Genomic DNA, 23,992 nt, shown 5'->3' on the forward strand with positions numbered 1-23,992 from the left:
GTAAAACTGAATTCTTTGTCTACTTGTCTACTCCTCCAAATTAATGTGAAGCTTTTAACTCTCCAGAGGTAATTAAAATAATCTGTGACTCCAAAGTAAGGAGATTTTCTCCAACCAGTATAAATGGAATGAGACTTTTCTGTGACAAAAGGGGAAAAAAAATGCCAGAATCAGACTAGAGTTCAGAGAGCCAAAAGGAATATCTCAAAACCTGGCATGGAACTCAGAAAGAGAAAAGTTTTTTTGAGTGACTTATTTTGAGAGAAAAAATGTTGGGTTTAGTGTCTTTAAAAATATCTATACATGTGATGTTCTCAGTTAAGTGGAAAAAGTAAATTTTAAACTGTCAGAATTTTTGGAAAGGGTTTATGGTTTACTCTTCTGTACTTATTGTTTTAGAAGGCAAAATATGCCCCAAATGATTTATTACTGGTACTGGAAGCTGTTAACCCCTTCCTTTGGATTATGATATGTCTGGGGTTTGGAATTTTTTTCTTTTGTTGTCTAAAGTTCATTTCTCTTAAAATAAACTGCAAAATGTACATGTGGCTTTGAGGAAAAATCTTGAATATTGTATTTAAGATGCTTTAATTATACTTTTAAATTGAAAGACTGCTAAACAGCTTTGAAAATAATAGAAGCAAACAATCACTTATCAACTTCTTGGTCAAGGTCATAAAAAGTTGAAGCCATATGGAGTGTATGTCTCTCAGACTTGGCAGATGTCAAGGAGCATAAGATGAATCTTACCCAGATGACCTACTGTCCAGACATGTTTATGGATAGAAAGGAGATGGGTGCCTTGCCAGAGAGGCTAAGTATCTCTGTATCCTTGTTGACTATTCTTAATTTGTTAGGGAAAAGTAAATCTTTTGTTAAATGTTCAATGATTTGTGAGTGCCTCATTGTCACAATATTGTCCTTGAACTACGAGAGTGATGGAGATATGTTACATACACAAAGACGTGTGTGTGTCCATGTATATGTAATGCTTTGTGATCCTTTGATACTAGTACTCTGTGAATTGTGTGAATCCGCAAAGACACAGGAAATCCCCAGTCTCCTTGTACTTTCCCTTTTACTCAGTCTGTAGCTTGTCTGTTCTTGCAGCTGATGGGGAATGTCCTACTCCCACTATGCTCTCTTGGGAGACTGTAATAAGCCTTTCTGGTGGACAGCAAGGTGAAGGTGCTTTACCTACCTGATGTTGAGGAAAATGGGTACAGAAAAGTACCTCACTCTCTGGCCCAGTTAAAAAACACTTGGTCTAATCAGCCCAGTAACTATCCACTGCAATCCCACACCCTAAACGGTTACTTCTAATAGGACTTGACCTCCACCCATAGTAAACCTTTTAAATCCTCCTGCAGTCTCCTTCCATTTTATTTCTCTGTATAATAAAAAAAAAAAAATCTTATAGACACTGTGAAGTTCTCTAGATTTCTTCTCCTTTGGAGGATAAGGAGATCCAAATTCCCTAAAGAGAGCATCTGCCTCAGTTTATAACACCTCAATCACTCAAGGAGAGATTTATTGGTAACCCATTGACACTTACCACAGCTGTCATTTAGCAGTGGGGACATCAAAGTCCAGAGGCAAACTCTGCAAGGGTCAGGGAGGGGAGGAAAAGAGCTTGAGAATCTGGGGGCCCATCTCAGCAAAGCTCTAGGCAATACCTATAGAAAGAGGGATAATTTCCTCTGCCATGTGCCAAGAGTGAAAAATATGCATGTGGCCTTGGAGTCAGACTTAGCTTGGGAGCTGTTAGCGTAATGCTACACACCTCAGCTCAGTAATGGATATGGAGGATATATATGTGTGTGTGTGTGTGTGTATATGTATACATATATGTGTATGTATACATATATACGCATACACTCATATATATATGTATATATATATGTATATATATATATATATATATATATATATATATAAATACATACATACTTTTCAAACAAAGGAAGGAAGGGAAATGGAGAGAAATTTGGGAATTGAGAAGGTCCTTTCCCAAGGGGAGGGAGAGATTCAGGAAACAGGGGTAATGAGGAATTACAGGTGTTGGATTTGTTGCCCTTTGATAGACAAATCAGAAAACATTCTTGGTAATAAGCAGTCCTGACAGTACAAAGTTTTTGCATAAACAATGAGATAAGGGCATGTCTCCCAAATCTCTAAAATAAGATGTGTCTGAGAACCCCATAACCAACAGTTACGGAAATCTCTGAAGGTAAAGATGTCTCTTGAAGGTCTATAAACCACCAAATGTCTCAGAGTCTGCTTCTAGGCTGATATGAGCTTAATTGGCTTCTAAGTTGCTGATTTTCTGCATTTCCATCTGAGTTTACTTTAGGTCAGCTCAAAGGATTATTGGTATGTGAAGCCATTCTGTATTTTAGCTAATACAACCAATCCTCATACAACTCTTCAAGGTTACCTAGATAATTGGGGAGTTCAAGCAAGTGGAGGTAGTTAGTAAAACCATCTGCAAATTCTCTTGCTTCTGGCATCCAAAGAACCAGGTCTGGGCTAATGGTGAGAAGTTCTCCCAGAATATGAGTTTCAATCCAGAGGTAGGAATAGGACTCTTGGCAACTACCCCAGTATGAGCATGGTACTATGATTCAGGTCATGAATGGAAGTTCAGTGAGTCACAACCCTTTGTTGCAGAATCAAGGAATTCTTTCTTTAGCCCATGAATTGCTGACCAGAAGTAAGTTTGGGAACCCCCACAGTAGGAACTCCTTCACTGAGCCTCGTGTGGTAGAAAACAGTGTCTATCTCTCCCCAAGAACTGCCCTATTAGCAAAGAAACCGTACAACACAGTTCTGTCTCTTTAGATAAAGCTACTCTCCTCTTTAGAAGGCCATTTCAAATTCTTTACTAATTCCCTGGAATGAGGTAGTTATGTTATTGTCCTAAAGGAGGGAGACTGTAGAAACAAGCTTCCATTAAAACACACACACACACACACACACACACACACACACACACACACACACACCAGCTGCTGATCCATAAATGAACCGTAAGTGAATGTTCTTGCCTCAGAAGCTACCTGGTCATTCTCCTTTGCTTCAGTAACCACAATGCCCAAATTTTGGTTCTCAGAAAAGCCTGGACCCCGCAGATGCTATGCTACCCACTGTGCTCATATTTGAAGCTTTTCCTTCTATTTTCTTGACTACTTCATAAAAATTCACTTCTCTGGCCCTTCCTCCACCCACCTGACCCCCTTTGTTGATGTTATAGATACTGTCTTCCAAACTTTGGGGAATCTGACCTTCCATTTGGAGAACGAGCTTTGTTCACAATTACCACATAACTGATGTTCTCATTTTCAAGTAATTTAAGCATGATTTTTATTAAAGCTTTCCAAGATTGTAATAGTGGTACCTAGAAAAATTTGTATGAACTTTTGGGTATTAAAAAAAAATTCTCTTCTCATAGACCCTCCCAGGTATTTGTCATCTAAAACATGATCAATGTTTCCTTTATCTTTGCATGAAAAAAGATGATTATATTGAAGTAATAATGGGAAAAAAAGTAAGTGTCAGCCAAACTCCAGATGACACTAAAGCCAGGTTGAATGTGTTTTTATAGTTCTTAGTAAGGACAGTGAGGAAAAGTGAAACGCTTTGATGTTGGGGAGCAATGGGGCTAACAGCAGACCTATTCCAATTTTCTAGCTGTAAATGTAGTCATTCAATTTATTAATTCATGTAGTCATTATTTATAAAGTGTTTTCCATCTTACCATCCAAGCTAATAGGCAGAACTGCAATGAAGGGAAGGTAACTGAGGCTTTACTTCAAGACATTGAAATAGAGAGGGTACACATATTTTATATTTTCCCTCAGCAGTGTGAAAACAAGTTTAGCAAAAGCAGAAACAATTAAAGCATAAAGCTTCTCAAATGAATTGTCTTAATTATATCTTATCCTCACATTATAGATTACCAAGTCAGTTTGAGGGTATGTTTTATGTTTCCTAATCCATGTGCCAAAATTATTATTTACAACTCTGGTACAAAAGAGGATAAAAATACATTTTAGAACTGCATCTCTGCCTTCCAGGAGCTTACTTCTACTTGGTGAGTATAAATACATATGGTGAAAGTAAGACATATGAAACACTATATTATAATATATGTATAATCGTATATTATATATATATACATATATAATCTATATTCATATATAAATAAATAATACACATTTATTTATATATGATAAATAATATGTGTATATATATATATATATATATATACGTATGTATATACATATATATATATTTATATAATTTGAATTCCATTATGGCAAGGCACTGTAGTGATACTACTTGCTTGGCCTTACCCTGCTATGAGCATGTGTGAGAGAAGGCTTCATGAACAACTTAAAATGATCATTTTGGTAAGGTTTGAAAAGACTCTTCAAAAGACAAAGTCAAATTAAGTCAATAAGCATAAAAAATGACAAATAGTCTGTTTTCAAGGAGTTCACAGTTTAATGCAAGAGATAACAGGCAAAGAAATATATGCAAACAAAATACTGTGGACATGTGCTCAGTAATGACTGTGCTCCATGCTAGAACTTCCCTTCTTCACAGGGTAGCAGGACAATGGAGTTACACACCAACCAGACAATTAGAAGGATTTCTGAGGCTCAGAGCTGCTTGATATACCATTGATCCTTTGCAAAATGAACTCTAGGTGAACTTGGAGATGGCTGCAGAGACCACAACAAACTTGAATGTCTCAAGAAGGCCTTCAGCAGGAGCTACACTTGAGACTTTCCAAACAACTTACTTCCTGACTTATCATATCTAAAGATGTCTTTTCTCTTAACCCCTGACAAGCATCCCTCTTCTGAAAGCCTCAAGAAATTCTACTATCTCACCCTTTTCTCTCCTCTTTGAGCAGCTGAACAACACTCTCTCATTCTCTACTCCCTTGTAGGATCTTCTCTCCCCCTTCAAGCCTTTTCTCAGACAGTAAAATGCACTGGGCTTTCATTTCAGGTCCATTCATAGGTCTGGAGGCCATTTGTTAACAATACATACAATATAGCTGGCTTATAATTGCAGATGGAAGGTATTTACACTAAGGGGGACCTGGAAAAGCTTCTTCTAGAAGGTGAGATTTTAGCTGAGACTTGAAGAAAGACAAAGGTGGTTTTCCCCTTATAGAAAACTGGTTTATCATTCCCAGTTGACTATGTCTTGACCTCTGAAATCTACAACCTGCTACAGACATATGAGCAACTGCTGCCATATAAAAATAACCACCCTGAAATGCAGAGGTCTTTGAGATAATAGAAAATGCATCAAAAGACTTAAAAGTAAAACACTTGCCAGTCATGATGATGAAATACTCTACCCTCTTAGCTAAGGCTTTCTTTATCTTCCTGACAAGTGGAGGCCAGACTTAGTAAAAACTATGAACCACCACAGTGGCATAGTTTTTTGTTTTTTTTTAAACAAGACTAAACATGAGAGTTTTTCAAACTTCTAAAAAAAATCTCAGTAATGCTCTAGATAGCATTTCCCTGATGTTTGTGACTAACAGGAATAAAGTTTGGCATGACCTGTTCTTAATGAAGAACGTTGACTCTTTGTTATCGCTGTTTCCTGCCCAGAAAGACTTCCCAACTTCCCTGAGCATCCATTTTATAATCAAACTCTGGTCCCCTGTCTGGCTCCCTACAACTCCACATGTCACCCTGCTCTCAAGCGCAAATTCCACCTTTCCTTTCAATTATACCCTAAAGTCAAACTCCTAGGAAATATAATAAAAATGATTTTCAGCTGTCAGAAATGATAACCTAACTGAATCAATTCCTCAGTGTTTAACATGCCCCATCTGTTATTCCCTACCCACTATAGCGATTCTGAACCCTAGAACACCATAGTTCAAAGCCTGTTTTCTGTTCCTTATTGACTACTCCCTTATTCCTTACTCCCTTAACACAACCCCACAAATATTCCACTCTAAAGGCACAAATCCCTTTCAGTCAGCCTGCTCCATAGGTAGCAAATTAACTTTCTTGTTATGCATTTTCCTTTTCTAATTCTTTCATTTACTTCTATTCAGAGACCTCACTCCCTCCAGATGACACAATTTCCCTTCCAATACTTTTTACTACTAGTTTCACTTCCTTTAATACCTTCAGAATCTCTGACTGTGCAAGAGGAGTTGGAATACTCCTTACTTTCCATTGCTGCTTCCAGGATCTCCATCGACCACCTTCACTCAGTAGTAACCTTCTCCTTTGTGGTTCATCCAATCCATACTTATCACATAATCAAAATTCTAGTGATTGTTGTCTACCAATCTCTAGAGAACTCACCTTCTTTTGTGAAGGCAGGAAAGAAAAAAAAAAAAAAAGGATGGGAGCCTGGAAAGAATTCATTGTTACAAGCCTATGTATAGTTACAGGTTCAGCTCAAATAGCCAGCAAAATATATTTGGAGACATCACTTTTTGTCATGTGTGTCTGGGCAGTAAATAACTTATGGGTAATGCTGGATCTGTAAAATATGAGGGTTGAAGAAAATATCTCTCATCTTTAAAATTTATCACCTATGCTAGTTTGATATAGGCAATATTATTGATATTCAATGTTATAATTGACAACAAAAAACTCATTTGGAGAATAGTTTTCTTCAATCAAAGCACACTGCTTAATATGAAGGAAAAATATGAAGTGGATTGCATAGCTTAAGGGGATTTCAATCGCATTTTGTATATGGGCATGTGTTAATGTAGTCAATAGTAAAGCTATACGGATCAACACAGTTAGACAAAGCTAAAAGGTTGCCTTTTAGATGCCTTTGTAGATCAATGCATTTTTCCAGTACAGTCTTTCAGTGAAGGCTCAAATTCATTTTTAGAGCTTTTCCTTGAACCCATATGTTCCCTCCCATTAGTATTTTTGCATTCTTTGACACAGTGTCAGTCAGCTGAGGTAAGATAGATATCAAGTGTTCTAGTGCTCTAATATACCATTTAAGAACATGCTGCCAGCTGCATTGTTGAAAGAGTAAAGAATAAAAAATAAAACAACCCTTCGAAAACCTTTGAAACATAAAAGAAAAATTGCATTATACTTTCCTGCTTGATTATCTCACACATAAAGGTAATTACAGAATTGAATACATGGCCATGTAAAATAGGTACATCCTAAGTGATCTAACTTGTCCAGGCTCAAAATGAAAACAACCACCACCCTAAAACTTTCACATGCTGTGTAGATCCATTGTTAAAGGTTTAGTTGTTTTCAATCAAATTTAAGTAAAATAGAAACAGAAATATTGACACGTAAAATGGTGCAACAATTCATGTCAGGCATTATCAGCTAAAACCAATATCCTTATTTAATAAATAGATAGATGCAGACAGTCTTAGCATTTTACTGACAGCTACATAACTAGAATGTCATTGCTCTCAGCTTTCCCCCTGGCCTCCAAATACCACCATTTGTAGTTAAGCAGTCCAAGGTCTGTTTCTCTCTCTGAATGTCTGCAATGATCAACTTGTTGCACTCAGAAGTCAAGTACTAGTGCCAGGTGATATTAGTCCACTTGAACATCAGTTAATCTTCTGATGACTGTAGCTGAATATATTTGGGATATATGTATGTGTGTTTGTATATATATATTATTTTACACACATAGGTATATATGTGTGTATACACATATATGTATGTATATACATATGTATATTTGTATGTATGTAAATATAAAGAGTGTTGTCTGTCCTAATTGAAAGGAAGTTTTCTTTTTTATTGGAGAATTTAATTGAAACATCTGATTGTGACCTGGCTGTCCCCACTTATTCATGTAAGTGCTAACTAATTTGCATAGAAAAACTCAGATTCTCCATCTCTCACTTAATTGGCAGCTTCAATTCAATTTAATTCAACAAACATTTATTGAATTGACAGCTTGTGAAATGGTTTATTCAAGATTATTCTTTCATGTGGCATTTTCTTTCTATCAAGGTGGCAGGACCAATATCTAGATTAAAGATATTCTATAACTACTTTAGGACTAGAATACTAATTATTTAATATGCTCATTTTTTTTAAGTAAGGACTTTTAGTCATTATCTCAGCTCTTTCTCATCTTAAACTCTAGACTGCACTAATAATATTGGAAGCAATTTCCATTTACATAGTGGTGGTGACCTTGCAATCTTCTTTGGAAAACTGCAAATGTAAAATCAAAAAGATAAAAATTAATTTTGCACAGCTTTGGAATAGGTCAGCAATGGAAATATGTCATCTGAATTAGATTCCTACAAAAATATGCTTCTTTCCTCCAGAAACTGACATAGTCTGCAAATGATCTTCAAGTACTATTAATAACTGCAGGGCTATTAGCTCATTCCTTTAATTATTATGCATTTAGCTATTAAAGTTGTTCCCTAGTATACTCAGAAATTGTCAAAGACATGTCATTTTTATGTAGCACAAAGTTCAAGGGAAACAGAGCAAGAAGAAACAAGGCTTATTTGAAGACACATACTTAAGCATAAAGAAGATAGAGGGAAAGATGGATTTTAAGTACATCTATTAGTGTGCTCCACAAATGGCAGCTATATCTTAGTTGGTTAACTGAAAAAGATTTCACATGTGCCATCTATGGACTTGCCAAAGATGACTCTAAGTCGTTTGATGGGAGGTAGGGGTGGAAATTTTTCAGGAGAAATTTTTATCCCTCTCCACTGCAAATTCAATTACTATTACAGAAAATATTTATTACCATGAGTTTTTTTCATATATTTTGAGTTGAAAGGGAACTTACAAATCATCTGGATTAGTCACTGTGTTTTGCAGATGAGAAAATTTAAGTCCAGTGAAGTTAAATGAGTTGCCTAAAGATCACTCAGGTAGTCAATAGTAGAACCAAGGTTTGAGTTCAGGTCCTCTGCCTTCAAATGCAGTATTCTACTGTACAAAGCCTTTGCTGTCAAAGATCCTGCTCTTAGAAACTGCTCAAATCAAACGTGCTTTCCTATGTACATGTTTGTCTGGAGAATGTCTCTACTTCTTGACAGATTTATGTCTCTTGCTGGTCTAGAAACCTTGCTACTAAATGCTAAGGCCAGTGGGGTTCAGAGTGGAGAGAAAGATATTCTTTCCTCCACAGTCTCTAGAGGTCTCCACAAAGTATTCTGGCCTAGACTGACTCAAATTCTCTGTTTGTTTGTTTGTTTTTTTTAATGCAAAAGTTTTATTCTGAACTAAAATACCAAAAAGCATTTCCACATATGTAACCGAATGAAAAAAAAGTGGATTCTGTATGAAATTATAAATCTTCATTTTATACTATTTGTATTAAAATATACAGGTATGTATTTAGGTATTCCTGCATGTATATGCATATATATACATACTATACATATGTGTGTATATCCACCTATGTGTGTATATATGAAACACATCTCTTTTAAAACTGGGCTGCTTTACTAGACTTCTTTCTGAATTTTCTTGTTTTATTTTATGCATTTTTTTAAAGTAATGATCGTCTTTTGGTGACATCATTGCTCATTCTTCTCCCCTTCAAAACCCATCCCAAATTACAAAATGATGGGAAAAAAAAACTTGTAACCTATAAGTATAGTCAAGCAAAAACGAATCCTCACAATTTTAATGGCCAAAGTTGTATGTCTCTTTCTTCATTTTGAGTCCGTTAACTCTCTGTCAAGAAGGAGACATGAGTTGTCACTGAATGACCAGAGTACTTAAGTAGTTAAGCTCTTAAGACTTAAGCCTTTCATTCTGCATCAGTTCATAATACCCAGGATTCTCTGCAATCTTATCTTTCATCATTTCTGATGGCCCCGAAATATTTCATTTTATTCCTATAACCAGAATTTGTTCAGTCTTTCCACCAATAAATCACGCCATAATTATCCTTCCTTTCTTTCCCTTCATAAGGAAATTTGTTTTGCTTGCAACTATTTGATTCTTCTTACCATTGCTTTCCATAGTCCCTCTTGTTTCCCTGTTGAATTTGAGGTTTCTAAACCAAACTGTGTGTAAATGTTCAATTATTCTTCCTTGATTTCAGATTAATAAGGTTCATCTGATGTGTGCTTTCCCTACCCCTTCCTTCCTATTTGTACACCTCCTTTTTGTATATCCCAATATGATATATAGCAAATTCCACTCCTTTATCCCTCCTTTCTACATTAGTGCATTTTTTTCCCTCATCCCTTCTCTTTCCCCTCAAAAACAAACAAACAAACAAGCAAACCTCAGAAGAAAATCATTCTGCCTCCTGGGCTTCTATTTTTTCTTATACACTTTGAAAACATTAAAATTCTGAAGGGTAACTTGTTTCTCTTCTTTTATTAGAATGTTAGCATTAACCTTCACATATCTCTTTCTAATCCCTCAAATAAATTAACCATTCCAGGTTTCTCTGGTGTTTATCTTTCATAATTCCAACTCAGCTCCAGTCTTTTCTTCAGAAATGCTTGAAGATCATTCATTCCAGTGTAAGTTAGTATTCATTACCACCATCACCACTCCCTCTTTTTTTTCTTTTTTGGAATTCTGCATTCCAAGATCTTCTCTCTTTTATTGTAAAAGCCACCAGGTCTTCTGTGATCCTGACTATGGTTCTCTAAGACTTGGATTACATCTTATTGGATGCTTAGAGTATCTTTTCCTATGAAAGCTGTTTGTTGATAAATTTATTTTTGACCATGCTATTTGTAAAACTTTCCCTTTTGGAGTTTTGTTTTTTGTTTTCCAGAGGGTCAGTGAATTCTTTCTTCACTTAGCTCTCTGGCTCTAATGGATCTAAGCAGTTTTAATTTATAATTTCTTGAATAAAGTGTCTAAGTGTTTTCTTAATTATAGTTTTAAAGAAGTCCAATGATGTTTAAATTATTTCTCCTTGAGCAATTTTATGTTAGTTGTTTTTGATATGAGTAATATGACAGTTTCTATTTTTTCAATTATTTTTTCTAATATTTATTGCTCTCTTTTGGAGTAATTAATTTCTACTTGGTCTATTCTACTTTCTGAGATTTCATTATTTAGCTAAGTTTTACCACTTTCTGTTCTAAGTTTATTCTCCTTTCATTTCTTTTCTCCAAAGTATTGATTTCATTTTTTATTCTCTTTATTTGAGAATAATGTCTTTTTTGCTTTATTTCTTTTATGACACATTGTGGAAAAGTCTCTTTTCCCTTCAAGATTGCTTATAATTGTTCTGAATTTACCTTCTGCTTTGGGGGTGGATTTTGTCATCTTTAAGCCTACAATTTATTAATTTATTTATTTATTGATCCAGTGGCTTGTTTGATTAATGTACCTCTCCAGCTTTAACTTCTGAATTGAGGTTTTTTGTCAGGACTAGATTCTATCTCCTACTGTGCCCTTGATTGTGGTAGTTGTTCCCATTTACTCTTGGGATAGGTCACTTGGGTTTTTGTGTTAACATCTGCTTCTTTCCAATAGTGCCCCTCCCCTTATTTTGGAAATTGAAATAACTAGATCTTCAAGGTCATCTATACCATCTCAGGACGGGTAGGTAAGGATCACCCAGTCTTTGGGTCTGTCCTTGTCTTAATACTGAACATTTCCATCAGTCACTGCTACTCTCTAGTGCTTCTGTATTCCAGTATTTGTTTCTGCTGGAGTTTTCTCAAGAGAGACCTTTACTCTTCTATGTCAAGACACAGAACCCTGCAGTCTACATGCTTCTCTAGCCTGACTCATCATAACAGAAGACTACTAACTTGTTTGTCCATGTTGACTTTGGCTTCACTGGTGGTCTTATTTCTTATTGTCTTTGGACTTCTGACTAACTTTTTTTGCATCTCACATGTTGAACTTTATTCAGTCTACAGTGAATTTCTGGTTGGTGCTGTAGTAGATATGTGAAAGGTAGGAGGTCTGCCATTGTGCAAGGAGCCATCTCACACAGAAGTGTTTCTGATTACTGATTGTCCTGCCTTCTATATTGGTTATTCAATATTTTCCATTAGAAAAGTCACGTAATCTCATTTTATCATTTGTAAAATCAAGGTATTGGGCTCAATGGTCTCCAGTTCTAAACTTCTGAAACCAAAATTTGGGAATGCTGAGATAGTCAAAAGTTGTTTTTTTAAAAAAATAAACATTATTTGAAAATCAAACTGCCGCTATCTACATTATGTTTAAACTACATACATATACATTGGAAGTCAAATTAGAGGACAAAAGATAGATTTGTAGGAAACAAAGTAGGAGAAGAATTGTTTCCTTCTTCTACCTTTCATTTTTCTTCTCTGTGAAACAAATTGAAATCTGCTGTGTGTGTTTAGAGAGGCTAACAGAAAAAAGACCATAACCCTCATAGCCTTTCACACCTACTTATGATAAATCACAAGAAGCCTTTTTAATAGGTACCACTTACTATTGCAGATCGTAAGGGGTTTGTCCCCTTAGTAGAGCATAATTTCTATGAAGGCCACAATTTTCTCATATAAAGTTTTATCTCTCTCAGTGGTCAAATGGAATTGAAATTCTTCAGTAGTGACTAATAGCAAGGCAAACAAAACCAATGAGAGCTTCTCTAATGATATTAGTGAAGAGAAACTAACCCTCCTTTCAGGGTATCCCTAAATATGGAGGGGTAGTTGTATATTCCTGACTCTGAGATACTAGCCTCAGAGTGCACTTACTACATAAAGAGTAGAGGAGATTCACATGGTGTCAATATTGATCTTTATAGTACCAGAAGAGTCTGTATGTGTAGGCACAACATAAAATATTGATTAGGGTGTAAACCAAGGAGAAGATCCAGAGCAACTCTATCATCAATGGAGAATAATAGAGTTCTTATACTAATAACATAGTATAATTTAGCCTCAGTTCAGAGTGTAGAAATTGGCAGTACTGGTGGTAATAAATTGCATGATCATGAAAAGATTGATGATAGACTTCTAGCATTTCTAGATGTCCAGATATGGCATTAGAATGTATATAAACTGGTGGAAAGCAGTGTTGCAGTTAGCTAGGAAGTTTTAAGGAATACTGAGTTGAGAGCTCAGAGAGAAAGAAGATTAATTTTGAGACACTAATAAAGATGGTAACAAGATTTTGACCTCTTTGAGTGGCATGCTGATAAATCTGCAGATACATACTATGAATACATACCATGTAATAGCAAAGGTGGCTTATCTTCAGCACATCATAGGTCACTTTTGGTAAATGTGAACTTCTGTTTTGGTTATTTACTTACATATGTTAAAATATTGCCTTTAAGAATTAGATTGGAAATTTAGGCACTAGTAGTGAATGAATGAGAAAAAAATCTAAACACCTTGATGCTTCTGCATGCACTGTTTGCCATTTTGGGGTAGGGTGGAGAGGAAAGGTAACATACCATTGAAATATTTTGTTGATGGATCAAGGTGCTTGATAATGAGCTAAGGAAAGCTGAATGTCATCAGTAGAATCTGGTTAGTGGCTGGGTAAAGCAACCAGAGGGGTGCAGATATCCCAGAGAATTTAGAAAAACACAAAAGAATTTGAATGCTTAATTTCAGGAAATTTTTAATGAAGGTTTCCCAGAAGTAGCAAAAACAACCAACAAAATGTAAATATAAAGATTACCAGGATGTTAATCAGACAAACTCTTGATTTAACCCATAAGCACATCTTTTTAATATTCTTACACAATAACAATTATTTTGTTTTATATTTATTTAAGAATTTATTATTATCTTTCTAAACATTTCATTAGTAAGACCTCTCCTCAATGTAGTGACCAACCACAATTCTAGAGCACTGATGATGAAGCTTATTACCTACCCCGCTGGCAGAGTAGAAGTAGATTCAAGATGCAGAAGGAAACATACATTTTTGGACAAGGTGAATGTGAGGATTTGTTTTGCCTATCTATGCATGTTTGTTCTTTTTTTTTTTTTTTCCAATGGGGAGATGAAGTGAGGGAGAGAAAAAGAAAGGCCTATTAATTGAAAAAATAAACTAATGAATTGGAATATATTTCTCAATAATATATAAAAATTGCTGATCTGGGGAGCCAAAATGGTAGAGTAGAAAGACATAGATATGGAGGCTCTCCCCACACAGCCCGTAAAAAACCTGTAGAGAGGGACTCTCAACAAATTGTGGAGCAGCAGAAGTGGAGAACAACAGAGTGGAGATTTCCAGCCCAGGGTGACCTGAAAGGCCCACAGGAAGCGTCTGTTACACAGAACATGTAGCGGAGCCCAGCCCAGCTTTGACCAAGTGACTCCTGAACAGCCCTTGGAGGCAGAATCTCCAGTTGCGGAATCCTCAGTCCCAGTAGCAGCGGTTCCCAGATCCCTCAAACCCACAGGAGCCAAAGGTCAGCGATGGGGTTATTTCAGCTGGCCAGAAAGGGAGAAGGGCCTTCCCATAGCTTCAGCAGCAGGCAGCAGCCACAGAGACTGCATAGCAGCCTGTATGACCCGTTCCATTGTTGGAGCATAAAAACCCCTCGGGGCACTGAGAAGCTGAGTCTTACCTCAGCCCTGAGTAGAAGCCCTAAGACAGCTGGTCTTTGTCTCACACTGAATGGCAACCCTGTCCATCCAGCTTATCTGAAAATCAGCCCCCACAGCTGACTTGGCTGAACTGGAGGCCAGATGGCTCTGGAGAGAAAACTCTGCTAAGATTCTGGGCACAAAAATTCCTCTCTGCACCCAGACCAGTACACACTTGATTGTGCCATCTTGGAGGAACTGAGATCTTACAGATTCCCAGAGTATACCCTAAAGGACCAAAAAGTCAAGTAACTGGCTGGGAAAAATGCCCACAAAAGGGGAAAAAAAATAAGACTATTGAAGGTTACTCTCTTGGTGAACAGATATCTTCTTCCATCCTTTCAGATGAGGAAGAATGATGCTTACCGTCAGGGAAAGACACAAAAGTCAAGGCTTCTGTATCCCAAACATCAAAAATAAATATTTAATGAGCTCAGGCCATGGAAGAGCTAAAAAAGGATTTTGAAAATCAAGTAAGAGAGGTGGAGGAAAAATTGGGAAGAGAAATGAGAGAGATGCAAGAAAAGCATGAAAAGCAGGTCAACACCTTGCTAAAGGGGACCAAAAAAAATGCTGAAGAAAATAACACCTTGAAAAATAGGCTAACTCAATTGACAAAAGAGGTTCAAAAAGCCCATGAGGAGAAGAATGCTTTCAAAAGCAGAATTAGCCAAATGGAAAAGGAGTTTCAAAAGCTCACTGAAGAAAATAGTTCTTTCAAAATTAGAATGGAACAGATGGAGGCTAATGGCTTTGTGAGAAAACAAGAAATCACAAAACAAAACCAAAAGAATGAAAAAATGGAAGATAATGTGAAATATCCCATTGGAAAAACAACTGACCTGGAAAATAGATCCAGGAGAGACAATTTAAAAATTATAGGACTACCTGAAAGCCTTGATCAAAAAAAGAGCCTAGGCATCATCTTTCATGAAATTATCAAGAAAAACTGCCCTGATATTCTAGAACAAGGGGGCAAAATAAATATTGAAAGAATTCACCAATCACCTCCTGAAAGAGATCCAAAAAGAGAGACTCCTAGGAACATTGTGGCCAAATTCCAGAGTTCCCAGGTCAAGGAGAAAATATTACAAGCAGTTAGAAAGAAACAATTCAAGTATTGTGGAAATACAATCAGGATAACACAAGATCTAGCAGCTTCTACATGAAGGGATCAAAGGGCATGGAATATGATATTCCAGAAGTCAAAGAAACTAGGAATAAAACCAAGAATCACCTTCCCAGCAAAACTGAGTAGAATACTTCAGGGGAAAAAATGGTTTTTTAATTAAATAGAGGACTTTCAAGCATTCTTGATGAAAAGACCAGAGTTGAAAAGAAAATTTGACTTTCAAACACAAGAATGAAGAGAAACGTGAAAAGGTAAACAGCAAAGAGAAGTCATAAGGGACTTACTAAAGTTGAACTTTTTACATTTCTACAGGAAAAGACAATATTTGTAACTCTTGAAACTTTTTTCAGTATCTGGGTAGTTGGTGGGATTACACACACACACACACGCACACACACACACAGAGCACAGGGTGAATTGAATAGGATGGGATCGTATCTTTAAATAATGAAATTAAGCAGTGAGAGAGAAATATACTGGGAGGAGAAAGGGAGAAATGGAATGGGGCAAATTATCTCTTATAAAAGAAGCAAGTAAAAGACTTTTCAGTGGAGGGAAAAAGGGAGGAGGTGAGAGAAAAACCATGAAGCTTACTCTCATCACAATCAACTAAAGGAAGGAGGAAAATGCACACTCATTTTGGCATGAAAACCTATCTTATAATACAGGATAGCGGGGGAGAAAGGGATAAGCAGGGTGGGGGGATAATGGAAGGGAGGGCAGTGGGAGGAGGGAGCACTCTTTGGGAGGGACAGGATCAAAAGAGAGAATAGAAGAAACAGGGGGCAGGATAAGATGGAGCGAAATATAGTTAGTCTTACAGAACATGACTATTATGGAAGTCATTTACAAAATTACACAGATATGGCCTATATTGAATTTCTTGCCTTCCCAAAGGGAATGGGTGAGGAGGGAGGGATGAAGAGAAGTTGGAACTCAAAAGTTTTAGGAACAACTCTTGAGTATTGTTTTTGCGACTAGGAAATAAGAAATACAGGTAATGGGGTATAGAAATTTATCTTGCCCTACAAGACAAAAGAGAAGATGGGGATAAGGGAAGGGAGGGATGTTAGAAGGGAGGACAGACTAGTGATAATTAAAATGTTTGGCTTTAAGGGTGGGTGAAGGGAAGAAATGGGGAGAAAATTTGGAATCCAAAATTTTGTGGAAATGAATGTTGAAAACTTAAATAAGTAAATTTAAATTTAAAAAAATGAGGAGGGAGAGAAACATGAGAGTGCCAGTTAAATGATGAAGTCCTTTAGCCATCCTGGGGAATTAATGATTTTGACCTATATGCAAATAAATAGGATACTACAAAAATGTAAAAAAAAAAAAAATGCTGACCTACATCAGTAGAGGAAGTTACCTCTTCTGGGAAGTCTTTTGATAATGAAATCATTGATCTAGTGCTTATTCCTGTTTCTAGAACTTTCACAAATATCCAAAACAAAGCAAAACGAAAACAAACAACCAAAATCCTGAAAGCAGTAAATTTTTGGATTCTGCTTTCTGATGAACTGCTGTTCAATTTCGAAATCATAGAGTTCTAAGAGTGAGAACTGAAAATAGCTGCTTGTTCTAATCTGGGAGTGTCTCACTAGTCCTTTTGGAACTTTAGGTTTTGGAAAGAAAAATGAGACCTTTGTGGCTTATTTAACAGTTTAAAAAAGTGCTTTGTGCTCATCCTTCATTGCCATAGAAAACGATGACATCAGAGAAATGATGACATGACTTGCATTTGACTTTGTTTTGAGGGAGGGAGGGCTGTACAAGGTCGCCAGCCTCATTTTCTCCTTCTGTGCCATATGGATCCAGTGACCAGACATTCATCAGAATGAATAGAGATGACCCAGGATGCAATGGGAGAGGTGCTTTACTTGCTATGGGATGAGGCTTTCAACAGGAATAAACATTGGGAACCTCTTAAGGTGATTCAGATTCCTTGCCTGCATTGCCCATTGTCATCCATTAGTCAAGAATCAAAGAGCTCCTGGAATTCCTCACAGTTACTTTGTACTCAAAAATCTCAGAAGTTATGTCAAGAGGTTGAATTTTTAGTTCCCTCAACCAACCAAGACTCAAGGATGGTTTCACTATATTGTCCTATTATACATATATATACATATATATATATATATATACATATATATGTATATATATATATATATATATATATATAGAGAGAGAGAGAGAGAGAGAGAGAGAGACAGAGACAGAGAGACAGAGACAGAGAGAGAGAGACAGAGAGAGAGAGAGAGATAGATGTCATTTTTTTTTTGAAAGATCTATTTTCTTCAGTGAGCTTTTGAATCTCCTTTTCCATTTGGCTAATTCTGCTTTTGAAAGCATTCTTCTCCTCATTGGCCTTTTGAACCTCTTTTGCCAATTGAGTTAGGCTAGTTTTCAAGGTGTTAATTTCTTCAACATTTTTGTGGTTCTCCTTTAGCAGGGAGCTGATCTGCTTTTCATGCTTCTCTTTCATCCCTCTCATTTCTCTTCCCAGTTTTTCCTCCACCTCTCCAACTTGACTTTCAAAATTCTTTTTGAGTTCTTCCATGGCGTGAGCCCATTGGGTGGGCTGGGACACAGAATCCTTGATTTCTGTGTCTTTGCCTGATGGTAAGCATTGTTCTTCCTCGTCAGAAAGGAAGGGAGGAGGTGTCTTTTCTCCGAGAAAGTACCCTTCAATAGTTTTATTTCTTTTCCCTTTTCTGGGCATTCTCCCCAGCCAGTGACTTGACCTCTGAATATTCTCCTCACACCCACCTCGCCTCCTGGTCCTCCCAGCCAGCATTTGGGGACTGAGATTCAAATGCTGCTTCCCGCCTTAGGGCTTTTGGCGGGGGCAGGGCTGCTATTCAGTGTGAGAATTAAATTCAGATGGTCAGGTCGGGGCAGGGCTGCCTCTCAGGCACAGTTCCCTCAGGGGGTTTATGCACAGACCTTCCACAATGGATCCAAGCTCCCGCCCACTTGGGGAGCCCCTGTCTGCAGCCACCTCTCAGCTTCTATCTCCCGGGGGGCCCGAGCCATGGGGGCACCCCACTCCCCTCTCGACCCACCAAAGAGACTCTCTCACCGACTCTCGTCACCTGTGGGTGGGGGGGCTTGTGCCACCGCTGGAGATCCCGTCCCTAAAGCCTGCTCGGATCTGTACCCCTCGGAGCCGCGGCTGCCACAGGTCCGGGCTGAGCTCCGCGTCTGCAGCGCGATGGACCTTTTGCGAGAGGTTTGCAGGTCCCTCTGCGGGTGGAGAGACCCTCGTGGCCGCAGGATATCTCGTCCCCGTAGCCCGTTCGGATCTCCTCCTCACAGTGTCGAGGCCGCTGCAGGGCTGCACTCAGCTCCCAGTCCCAGTGCCCAGTCCACAGTGTGAAGGACCCCCCGCGAGGGTTTGCAGGTCTCTCCGGAACAGAAATCTCCCTCGCTCCAATATTCCGTGGCCTCTGGGTGCAGAATTCACCTTGGGTTGGTCCCCTCTAGCCGTTCTGTGGGTTGTGGGTTCGGAGCTATGTGTAGTGCGTCTTTCTACTCCACCATCTTGGCTCTGCCCCCTGTCATTTTTTTTTTTTTATAGAATTATAGTTTTACCAGTATCTCAACCTTTTGCCTTCCTGGAAAGCTACCCTATATTCCAAATAGTATTTTATTTTGGAATAAATAATATTTATTGAATAAGTATATTTATTATTTTAATTAAAAAGACTTTGAATGGGGATGTAAGCAGACCATTTGGAAGTAGTGATTCTGAGAAAAGTTACCCCTTGCTTTTTAAGGGCAGAAAGGAGAGGATTCTTTAATGGTAATGGTAATGGTAATGGTAATTCTTTAATGGGGCAAAACCACTTTTGTCGTTCATGATAAAGGACAACAAAGAACTAAGGCAATGTGATGGCAAGCAAAATAGGATCTTTTGCTGTTTTTTTTTTGTTTGTTTTAGTATAATCAAGTCACTCTGACTGAATCTTGCTTTATCAGCCAGAGTCTTTATTAGGAGTAAAGTGCAGAAATCACAGTTTCTTTAACCAGAAACATTATATGTGTTTGTATTGTTAATTATTTCAGTGTGATTAAAGATCTTGCCCACCCATTAGTGGCCATGCCCATTAGGGGGAGTTTGGTTAGAGATGATTTGTGGGAAGGCCTATGCCTTTTGTCAGTGAGGCACTAGTTCTCAAGGTTTATGATGCCTTCTGACTCTAAAAAAGGTATAAATACTCTGAGTTGAGGTTTTACCTTAGGGCTTACTGACTGGAAGTATTTGTTTGGCCCAACAAGGACTCTGGGAAGCTGCTAAAGTAGCCTTCTGGCTTTGAAAATCCAGATGTTGGTACTTCCCTCTCTGGTAACTATGGTCAGACAGTTGGACCTGTCTGTTGAATTCAGGCAGAGGAAGCCAAGTCTGTTGATTTTTGCTTTCTCTGTATTTTCTTTGAAGTTCAGGGTGCTGACTCCCCTGAACTTGGTGAATGATATATGTTCTTGGTTAAAGGAATGATATATGTGCTTAATTAAAATGATTGTTAACTCCTTGAAAGGTGCTTTCCTTTCATGAATACAGGTCTAAGAACCTGTGATAGCAGGCCCCTCTATATATGTTGGAGTGCTTAATGATACAGGCAGCCTGAAAACTCTTATGTTTTTTTCTCTTTTCTCTTCTAAGGAAAAGAAGAATGCTGTTCCTTTCCATGTCTTTCCATCAATCCTCCATACAGGATTCAGCCAGAAAAAATGGAGTCCTTCCTCTGATTGTTTTAAGGTCTCAAAGATGAAAAATATATTTTTTAAATTCTGTAATGTTCCATTATAATAGTACACTAAATTATACTCAGGTAAGGCATGGTAACATCTGGTTATAGAGAGACACATAAGTTAATTGTTGTCAATGTTCAACTTCCAACTCTAATTTGAAAGGTTCATAAAATCATAGACTCTTACAGCTAGGAAGGACCTTAGTCATCTCTTAAATATTGATAAATCATTACTTTAAGACACCTCTGCCAAGATTGATGAGGAAGAGTATTACCCCCTTCCTTACAGAGAAGTGATAGACTTAACATGAAGAAGGTAATATGTTTTTGGACATGCTCAATGCGGGAATTTATTTGCTTGTCTTTATATGTTAGTCATAAAGGTCTGGATTTTCTTTTTTTTCAAGTGGGTGGCATAGTGGGAGAGAGCAAAAGCAAATGCTTGTAAACTAAAATATGTTTTAAAAAAGAAAGGAAATAAAGCATCTCTTCTTTCATAAAAAAAAAGAAAGAAAGAAAGAAAAGTTACCCCTCTACAGTTCCAGATGAATTATTTCCAGGATGAATTCTTTGGTACTAAGAAAGTCCTGAACTATTGTGAAAGCCCTTTCCACATTCATTGCAAATCTGAGATTTCTTTCTGGTAATGAATTTTTAGGGCTTAGTAAATTCTTCACTAGGGTTATAAAACTTTTGGGGAATCTATTCCCAGAAGATTGCGAGAGAGGTGGGGGTTAGGCCTGGTGTACATGTATATAATGTAATTTCAAGAGAAAGAATTTTGGCTTTCTCTGTACCATAAAGAATTTCACCCAAAGATAATTGTTTAATCTATTTCATTGAATTCACTGGCTTTTTGGTCCTGCAGAAGGAAAGTAAAAGCAGTTCACATTTGTATAGTACTTTCAAATTTACAAAACCCTTTCCTCCCACCAATGAGGCCTGGCAACCAGCCTAGAGACTGTATCAAATACTTTCTCTCATTTGGACCATGCTGAATTTGACCCATTTAGTGTCCAGTGCTCTTCTAAACTAAGCTTCCTTCAGGAAACTTGAGTCAAATATGTTCTAAGAGAAAAGAGCAATAAAAGATTTAAGTGTCTAAGTCCAATAAAAGCCATACAGTCTTTTTGATTGAAGTTTTTTGCCTTTAAAGTTTTCTACATTTTTTTTTGACTGTATAATGATAGAACAAGATGGACTATTTTCTCTTAGAATATATTTTCACTTTTTTTTTTTCCAATGCAATTTGGTCAGGGTTGCCAGGTACCAGGTCACCAAGCTCAAATACCCAAACAAGGCTCCATCCTCTTGTACAGCAATTTCTGCAGTGTTCTTTTCATGCTTTTCTTGATTTTTGTATTTGAAAGTCAAATTTTCTATTCAAATCTGGGTTGTTTTTTTTTTTATCAAGAATGCTTGAAAGTCATCTGTTTCATTAAATGTACATTTTTTCACCTGAAGGATTATATTCAGTTTTGTTGGGTAGGTGTGCATCACCCAGGCAATGTGCATAGCATTATGGGCAACTATGAATATTCTGGTATAGTTTGAAATTGCAAAATATAACAGACTCTGCATATAGAACGCAGAAGAAAAACATTCATTTGGTTACCAGAGAGCCAAATTCCCAAACCAGCAAGCCAAATCTGTCATAGTAACCAAGAAATCAAGATGCATTATCATTGGAGGGTACAAAGCCATTTCCAATCCTCCCCCTACTCCTGGGGCGTTCCCATAAACAAACACTCACCAGCCCAGCTGTGCCTGCTTGCCTGTGTCCTCTGTCTATCTCCACCCTAACTAGTCTCAATAGCTTATTCTCACTTCTGCTCCACCCCTTCAGCAAGCTCATCCCACCACACATGACTTAAGCTTGCAGGTGATTTAAGCAGATCACCTGGGCCTATTAATGATGGAAAAGACCTTCCCATTTAAATTATCATTACATTTGGTCCCAAAATCTTTCATATGCATTACATAGGTCTGTGGGGCAACTGTTAGCAAAAGAATTGTAACAAGGATCATAGAAAATAAGCATATAAAAATATCTAAGGTAACTGATGTCAATGGAACTTTACAACAATATAACAGGGATCACACACAATAGGCACATAAAACAATATTTTGGGGTAAGTCTTGAACAAAAGCACCCCATCATTTTCCTTTTGAAAGAATGAGGTCTAAAACTTAGGGTAAGGAGCGAAGGACTCTTCTTCTATAGCTGCTTCTTGCTGAAATTGAACGTACAGTTATCTCTGACCTAAAAGGTCCCATTTGAGAGGTCACTTATTTATCTGACATCCAGAGCTTGGTAGGAACCAGGTTCTTGTTTGACACATCATAGTTATGGACAAAGGGTGGCATTTGGGTTAAGAAATCATGCATCTATAGTTGGAGTGTACTAAGTCTGCAGAAAACAAATCTAACAAACAAGTTTAACAGACAAAAAGCCAAAAAGAAACAAGTAGACAATAACGAGAAGCTGCATAGATATAGAGTCAGGTGTGCTTCTAGAGTCCACAAATCTACTATACTAGCTTCATTCATGGTAGAGTATATGAGTTAAGGGTACAATTTGATAATCATCTTCTCCTGAATGAACAACAGTTACCTTATTATCTTTCCCATGTGCTATAATTTCCACAGCCTTGGGAATATCATCTGCCTTCTGTTTTACCCATACACTAGCTCCCAATTTTATTCTGTCAGTAGAATCCAAAACTTTACCTCCTCTGCTGGTTATTTTGGAAGGAGGGTCAGTTTCCACATGAGGTATTGTTTCACAAGGAATAATAATCACTTAAAATTTTCTATCATTTTTACAAAATTGTATGTGTACTTCACTTGAATTTTGGAATGTCACAATAATTTCTCCTTGATAATTAAAATCTATCACTACAGCATGTATTCTTCAAACTACTAATCCTGATTTGGACAATATCAGTCCAAAAGAAATTTTAGGGATTCTCATACATATTCCAGTAGATATTTTTCTTATTTCTTTTCTGTCCAACCTAAAATCCTCTAAACAATGTAAATTATATCGTGCTGAACCAAGTGTCTCTGGATACAGTTCTGGCCTCACAGCCCAATATTCAATATTTGGGATCTTAATGTGTTTACTGCTTTCCAATTTGCAGATTAGGGGTCATCATTCTGGTTAGAAGTGTACTTCCTCACATTGGTCTATTATTCAAATTGTGTAAAGTGGTGAACAAATTATCTTTCCAGTGTTGATGAGAATTATTAAAACTTAACTTCCTTAACTGTTACTTCAATAATCCATTCATTCTTTCAATTAACCCAGACATTTGTGGGTAATAAGGAATATGATATATCCATTCCATACTGTTTGACATGATATCTCTTCACTTCATTACCTATGAAATGTGATGCACTGTCACTTTGAATCTGCATTGGATTTCCATAATATAGACTTATATTATCTAGAACTTCACAGGTGTTTTTTCTGGGTCACATTCTTATAGGGACAAACCACTAGTACATTTGAATAGGTATCAACACACATACATATAAATTTACTTCCTTTATCTTGGGGTAGGGGTCTAA

At 37.2% G+C, this 23,992-nt stretch overlaps 1 protein-coding gene across 1 annotated transcript in view; it reads left to right on the forward strand.

The window, feature by feature from the left end:
• ROBO2 (roundabout guidance receptor 2) overlaps window positions 1-21,882 on the forward strand; it is an 820,467-nt gene extending 798,585 nt beyond the window's left edge. Inside the window, exon 31 of the mRNA XM_072621616.1 lies at window positions 20,332-21,882. Coding sequence (XP_072477717.1) covers window positions 20,332-20,333 — 2 coding nt within the window. The 3' untranslated portion in view covers window positions 20,334-21,882. The remainder of the gene's footprint in view (window positions 1-20,331) is intronic.
• Window positions 21,883-23,992: the final 2,110 nt, after the last annotated feature.

This window comes from Notamacropus eugenii, chromosome 6 (genome assembly GCF_028372415.1).
Source record: "Notamacropus eugenii isolate mMacEug1 chromosome 6, mMacEug1.pri_v2, whole genome shotgun sequence".
In the NCBI taxonomy this organism is placed as follows: Eukaryota; Metazoa; Chordata; class Mammalia; order Diprotodontia; family Macropodidae; genus Notamacropus; species Notamacropus eugenii.